The sequence below is a fragment of the Poeciliopsis prolifica genome, unplaced genomic scaffold (assembly GCF_027474105.1).
Source record: "Poeciliopsis prolifica strain line A6 unplaced genomic scaffold, Auburn_PproV2 SCAFFOLD005, whole genome shotgun sequence".
Taxonomy (NCBI): Eukaryota; Metazoa; Chordata; class Actinopteri; order Cyprinodontiformes; family Poeciliidae; genus Poeciliopsis; species Poeciliopsis prolifica.
Genome location: NW_026562380.1, coordinates 15,757,601 through 15,765,195, shown reverse-complemented (window position 1 = coordinate 15,765,195; position 7,595 = coordinate 15,757,601). Strand labels below are relative to the sequence as shown.

The window sequence follows — 7,595 nt, the reverse complement described above, 5'->3', positions numbered from 1 at the left end:
GGAACAGATGGAGCAGAGAGGAAGCGTATTCCCAGGAAACCACACTAAGCCATTGGGTTTTTCCACAGGCAGCAGAGGTGGACACACACACACACTAACAAGACAATTCCTAAATCTACACCTCTCCTTCTCTGGCTGGTTTTAGGCCCTTCCAGTCTCTCTTTTCAGCCCTCACAGGCGATTCAGTTCTGCATAGATCTTCATTATGTTTAATTACATTCTTAGGTTTCACTGGAATGAATCCACATGTGAGTTAGATGGGGGGGGCATTCGTTTTTCTTTTTTTTTGTAACAAACCTCAAGCAATTTTTCATATGAGAAGTAGCCTTCGATAAATTACTAAAAAGCAAAAGCAAAAAAAAAAAAAAAACAGACTTGACATATTTTCCATGCAAAGACAAATATTGGAGCAAAATGCTGCAGCCAGAAAAACACACGGTCTATCGGTGTGCTTTTCCTAGACATCGTCTTTGTTTCTGACTGGTGATTAGAGAAAGGAAACATGTAAGATATATTGATTTATTAATAACCAATTTAGAAGGAAGAAACAACAACATCCATTTGCTACACTGGCATTTATAAACAGAAAGTTAAAAGATGAGATCTGTGGACCTGTGTGGGTTGGCAAACCCATCTGCAATGGAGGCATTTGGAGTCATGGCTTCTTCCTCTCTGAGTGGCCTTTCAGTTCTTGTCAGTACAGAGCTTACTGTGGATAAAGGAGCTTTCATGAGCGTCATTCAGTTTTCCCCAAAAGTCGATTTGTTTTTGTTGCTTGGTGGATATTCACGTTTCCCGCCAAAACATGTCAAAACCTGGGACAGAGAACCTGCTTGGTACAATGGCATGGCATCCCCATGTTGATTACATTTGCATACGGCTGTTTGGACGGGTGAACATGGCACCTTTGGGTATCTGGAAATTGTTCTCAAGAATTTCCAATTTCCAGATGCCCAAAGGTGCTAGTTATCTGTCCAAACAGCTGTATGCAAATGTAATCACTATGGGAATGTCATGCCATTATACCAAGCAGGTTACTGAATAATTGAGTTATTTGCAGGTAAAAGGTTGAAAGTCTTCCATGTTAACGAATCGCTTTGTGGAATTTTCTTTTAAACGTAGCAATTTTGAATTTGAAAACCGACAAAAAGTCACAAAAATATCAACAATGACAAAAAGAAAAACACATAAAAGTTACTTAACACATCCAGCTGCCCTGGGAATCCTTTCCGTCTTACCTGTATTTTCTCCAAAGTGAACCACACCCTTAAGATTTTAACACGGGCTTTAATCCACGGTGAGAAAGACCTTCTTTTTCCGCCTCGCTCCGTGTGCAATCTACCGTTTTTAAGGAAATTACCTCCATGTGTGCTACTGCCACTGACAAGAGCAATAGGTCCAACCATTAATGGTTTGTCGGGACATGCAGCTAAACAAACAACTGCCAAATCGAGCTAATCCTTTGCTTGCCCTCAGCGGTCTACATAAGCTGTTACTAGATGTTAGTACATCCTTCAGACAGTAGCAGCTGGGCTGCAGTGGCATTAATGGCCATGGTGGCTACTGTTCAGATTTCCCACGAGTCATATCTGAACATTGCATTTCTGCTTCATGGATACACAGCGGAGTCGTGTTATAACCTGTCATTTTGTTAAATAAATATTTTAACTTTTCAAGAGGTGAATGTGCAATGGTAAACAACTTAAAAAGAAAACTTTCGCAACTGAGATCTGTAAAAAGAAAACTGTCTTAATATGAACTTTTATTATTATTATTATTATTATTTTGCACAGTGGATCGCAAAAGTGTTTATACTCACCAAATATTTTCACTTTTTTTTGTTTTTTTTAACAAGTCCTCTCCTGGAGCGTGGAAATGTTGTCAGGGTGCCAAGGTGTCTCCTTGTCAATTTGACACGAAAACAGATTTACTATTTTGCTATGACGCTCCACTTGAGGAAAAAAAAAAAGAGAAAAAGACAAGTAAGAGGTCGGGTAAACAAGCTAAAAGGGAAAGACGGATTAGGAAGAGAGAATACGAGAAAACCACCTAGAAGTCTGCTTCTACACTGGCAGAGAAGCAGGAAAAATATATGCACATTTAACAACAACATCACAGAAAAGCACATTGTACTGATTTAGAGGAAAGTGGCTGTGCAAACAACTGAGTGAACACCTGTTTGTGCCTGCGTTTTAGTGTTTCTCACCATGTAAGGCCCACTTTTCCAACAACTATCTACATTTTGAGGACCCACTGCTCCTTCTGGGGCCCAAAGGCCAGACCCCAGAAGAAGAAGTGCTGTTATAGCTTTACGTTTCCAAACTGTATCAAGCCTGGAACAGCGAGGGAAGTGGGAAAATGAAAGCGCTGTGAATATTTTCTGGACATACTTTAGATCCAGAGCGACTATGGGAATGCTAATGTTGTGGTGTGGACACATGAGCGGGGCGTCAGCCATAAAACCCGGAAGATGGAGCTGACAGAGCAGCCAGAAATCCAGATCTTTGTAGTTTATGGTCATTTTGGTCATTTGGTGAGATGAAACAAGGTCTAGGTGATCGCTAGAGATTTCTTTTTGTGATCAAATTATGTTCAAAGACTTCGTAATTATTTTTAATTGATCCCTTTTACCAGTGCATCGCAATGTAAACAAACAGCATGGGGTCCCCATGTTTACAGCATGCTCTAAACTGCCTGGTAACAAAGTATAAAAAAAAGTAAAACAAAAAATGGATGATAATGAAAAAATGGAAACTTTTCTAAACAGGGTCAGACATTCGATAATTGAAAAAAAACAAAAAACAAAAAAAACCTCGATGAATAAAAATTTTTCCTTCTCTTTCCTTTTGAATCGGCTTCTTGGGGATATCAGCCTGTGATAAAATACGTGAAAGGTCGACAGGAAGAGGGCGAGAAAGTGAACAGACAGAGACAAAAACACATGTACCGTGTTTCTCTATGCCAGGGAATAAAATATGGGGCCCGAAACCTGTGTGACTTTGACTTTGTGTGTGTGTATGTCCTGGCACGTGTGAGGTGGTGTGTGGGCGTCGAGAGGGAGAGCTCATAAAACCCATGATCACACTGATGAGGTCACAGGGAGTGAAACCGGAGAAAGCCTTTCATTTCCTGTCTCATTCCATCCTTCTTTCCCCAAACTCCATTCATCCATCTCTCCCGCACACCTCTGTCTGCTTTACTCCTGTTTTTCACTTGCAATGTCAAAAGCCAAAATCTTTTTCACCCCACTGGCTGTCTGGAATTCTTCACCGTGTCACCTAACACTGGAAAATAAGTAGTACGGCCGGGTTTTTTTTATATTTTTATTTTAAATTCGCCTGAAGTTTTCTGTCAAGTTTAACAAATGAGGCAGGGCATGTTAGTTTTGGTTTTCTCATTAAATCTCTCTTGTAGGTTGTACCATTTACAGTTTATGCCTTCACAAATGTAAGAGCAGTGCCAATTTTCCTCATATTATGTCCTCCTCTGCTTCTTTTTACTGAGCATCTAGAGATTTAAATACAGATTTAAATAATAAGAATAGAAAAAGTCCATCGCAAAATTTGGTTTTGCATTTGGGGGAAAAAAAATAATAATAATCTGACCGTTCAAATTCAGTATGTTTTAGATAACCTTGAATTTGATTTGCAGTGGCCCCCAAGTCAAGATATCTTAAAACAAATTGCTGGCATAGAGACGTGAAACGACCCTGAAATGAAGCTTTGTTGAATAAATAAAACCTATTAGGGGTTTTATTTAGATTTTTTTAGGGGCTTGGTGAGATAAACTGAGGTCTTCACGCAGTTTTATTTTTAAAATTTTGCTGTTTGAATCTTCTTATTTGTTACTCTGACACACATAATGGCTAAATTAGGGGAGCTGTTATTTTTTTGCAGCAACTTCCTGACTCAGGACAATCAGCACACTTCTGCATTTCTTTAATGTCACCATGTTCCCTTGAACATGACGATATTCTGCCTTTCATCGCATTTGTTAATTGATCTTGGAAACTTATATCAAAATAAAAATTAAGCACAAATTAAAAAAAATGTTTTAGTCAAATGTCAAATGAATTTTATATGGATATGTGGTACTACTTATTTTGAGAAAAATAAATACAAATGAACTGAAATTATATAATGCTTTTCCAATTATTCTGCACTTGAGTCACATTCACTCATTTGCACAGAGATACGCAGATTGGAAGGAAATTTGGGGTTAGGTGCTTTGCCCTGGGGAACACTGACAGACGGAAGCTGGAATTGAACCCACAGCCTTCCGATCACAAGACAACTACTCTATCCACTCAGCCACAATCATCTCTTCTCTACATTTTAGACTTTCACCCTGAAGGTCTAAAATGTTACCATTATTGTAATTGTGGCTAACCATAACTTGTCTTACAATTACATTCTGAAAAAAAAAAAAAACACACAAACACATCCAACTGAAATATTATGTTTCCACTGAAATATTAGACATAATATTGAAATATCTACTGTTTGTCAGCGGGATTAAAAAATTTACAGAATTAAAACATCTGTTAAAAAATACACTTCAGTGACTAATTGATGTCACTTATCCCAGCTGACTCTGAAAGTCTGAAAATGTTACGATTATGTTTTGTAATTAGAGGACTACCAGCAAGTTCTCCTATGCTAAATTCATATACTCTGTTTTAATTGAATTCCCTGATTTATTTTTTAATCCAAATATTTTAAGACCATTTCTTTAAAAAAATGTCTTAGATATTTACTTTGTGTTGCTTTAAGAACTGGCCTGGGAAATGCAGGATCAACAGCGTGAATTATTTTCTCCACTGTCTGTTTGCGTGGGAAGTTTTCTCTTTGTGTAAAAAGGTGAAATGGTTTCTATTCCACGATTCTGATGCTGAAACTTTACAGAAAAGACAGCTGGGAGCCCCGAATTGGAGCTTGGGATGTTTGTGTCGTTTCAACAATGTAATGTTTGGAAAACTTTAACGAAGCAGTGTGATTCACGACAAGTCGAGAGGCAGGGTTTATTGGATATTTTTTCTTTCCTGTCAATTTGTTCAGATTTTATCTAAAACTCCAGAGCGCACCTGAGCTCACGCCGCAAGAGCCGTGAGCCAAAAGGGAGCAGCGGATAACAGACAGATACAAAACTCCTCCTGCAGTCAGTCTGCTTCTTATCACCGGCTCATTGCTGGAAAAGTGTTTGACAAAAACGCCAAGGGGCAGCGGTAACTGGCTACCAGATTGCCTGTCACGTCTGTGGACTCACGTTCGGTAGAGGGAGGAAGCAGGAATGGTGCTGAGGGAAGCTGTGTCGACTTGGAAAAACACCCACGTTTCCCCCAAAACAACAACACTGGGAGCTCTTAAGCTAGAGTGTCTGGAAAGAAGACAGCAGAAAGCCAAGGAGAGGTACTATTAAATCTGAGAAAAAAACAAAGCAAAAGTTTTGAAAAGCAGCTGATGAATGAAACGACACACAAATCTTCTCCGATTTTTACCTAGAACTGTCAGTGGCAATAGAAGCGATGGTATATTTCTTTGTGTTTGTGCATCTCAAATATATTCCATTTGTTTGCCCAAAGGAAGATGATGAGCATAAACAGTGAGGTACTCCGCATTCACTGTAATGTCTGGCAAAGAATACCTCAGGCTTACAGAGAATCATATTTTCTGTTTTCTTTCTTTCTTTTTTGTTTTTTTTATTCCGGTTCCATAAAAACAAAGAAATTAGATCATGTGGATGGGGAGTCTGGGATTAATTTTGAAGCAGCTGATTAGGGCGTTTGTGTATCAGAGAATAATTGTGTCTGGGATGTTGCCTAAAAAGCCTCCAGGCTCCGCTAGAGTCAGAAACAGCGTCGTCTTCTGTGATGCATCCTCCTCCCCCTGCCCGCTCCATCAAAGCCACATGCCCCCACCTATTTTATCTTTACATATTTTTCTCTTTTTCTGTAATCAAAACTTGGACCAAAAGCAGTTTTTTTTTTTTCTGCTGCATTACACAAATTTTCTCCCGTTCAACTCAAGTTTGTTGTTTCATACCAACTCAACCCTATTAAACTGTTGATCTTCCAAATTATCAGAACTCGGTTAAAAGCTAGGTACAGAGCCGGCTAATTAAAAACATAATCATAATAATAATAATCTAACCAGAGCAGCGATCAAATATTCAGGCGTAATTAAGCCAGAAGCTGTGGTCATGGAACAACTCGCCAATGCAGCAGATATTTTAACTTTTATGTCTATTTTTTTTTTTGTTGCCATGTTTGGGGAGAGAAAATCTCGGATCAGCTCAAACTGGTGCGTCTGATTTTTTTACATGTCAGTGAAGTTGAAGCTGAATCCATATTTCAAAGGACACCAGGAAAAGCCCAAAAACAATGTGATGTCAATGGCCATGATGAGTGCACATAAACTTCAACTCCACTTTAAAATCTAATCAGCACTGGACGGCAAGTCAGATCAGAAACGGTCAACATGGAGTAAAGAGAAATATTTATTGGCTAATTACTGAGAGTAAGACAAAACGAAACACACACAAAAAAAAAGAAATCAGGACTACAATTTTTTTGTTCTGCGTGAGTTTGTGAATACTAATCTCAATTACATTCAAGTATGACACTATTAGCATCACAGCTAACGTGCTAATTATAAATTTCACTTGTCATCTGACTCACTAACCTGTGTAATTAGCTGAACTTGTGCTAAATTATCAATCATTGTGCATCACAGCCGCCACCAACAGGCACTGAAATATGTAACGATTGCAAAACATCTCGAACCGTTCCCATAAATAATATATATTAGCTCTACTCAAAAGCAGCGAGCCACTTTGTGTCCAATGTTTCTGTAAACATCTGGAGATGGTTTGTCTCTCACACTGGTTTGCGTGTAACTTCAAGTGACAGGCACAGTGCAAGTGTGGAGTATTCTTTAAAGGAACCGCTGAATCTATTGGAGGACCCTAATCAGGTCCAGCCCGATGCGTCCTCTCTGAGCGTCGACGTTGAGGACCCGGACCTCCACCCTCTCCCCGGGGCCCAGTGCCAGGCTGCGGCGGCGTTGACTGGCGGGCAGCTTGTCCAGGGTGATGTGGCTTTTATGGATGAGGCCGGCGCGGCCGACGCCGATGTCTACGAAAGCGCCGAACAGAGTTGTGTTGTCCACTCGGCCTGTGAGCACGGCACCGACCCGCAGATCGCTCATCGACACGATGCCCCGCTTAAAGTCCGCCTGCCCAAAATCTGCCAAGAAGAAGGAAGTCAAAGGAGAGGATGTAGAAAAGCTGGCACACTTGTAGGAGCTGGGGCCAAATAAGTGTAGTGGCTGGTCAATCTGTGTGCGGCGGAATGGGGGAGAATGAAGAAAAATAATAGCTACCACACAATACCAGGGGTAACCCAACACCTGTGTCTACATACAACACTCCTACATTTCTCAGCATTCTGTCCACCCGTATTTCCACGGAGCCAGGCACAGGATCTGTTTTCCTTTCAGTATCATTAACACAAACAACGAGGGCTTGCAATCCAGGAAATAGCCAGTACAATTATTCCACTTCAAACCCCTGATTTTATGCGGTAGCTTCAGCCCATC

General features: G+C 40.1%; 1 protein-coding gene across 2 annotated transcripts in view; it reads right to left on the bottom strand.

The window, feature by feature from the left end:
* Window positions 1–6,477: 6,477 nt before the first annotated feature.
* srbd1 (S1 RNA binding domain 1) overlaps window positions 6,478–7,595 on the bottom strand; it is a 45,989-nt gene continuing 44,871 nt past the window's right edge. For both annotated transcript variants that reach the window (XM_055030214.1, XM_055030215.1), the window contains exon 21: window positions 6,478–7,243. In XM_055030214.1, coding sequence (XP_054886189.1) covers window positions 6,951–7,243 — 293 coding nt within the window. In that variant the 3' untranslated portion in view covers window positions 6,478–6,950. The remainder of the gene's footprint in view (window positions 7,244–7,595) is intronic.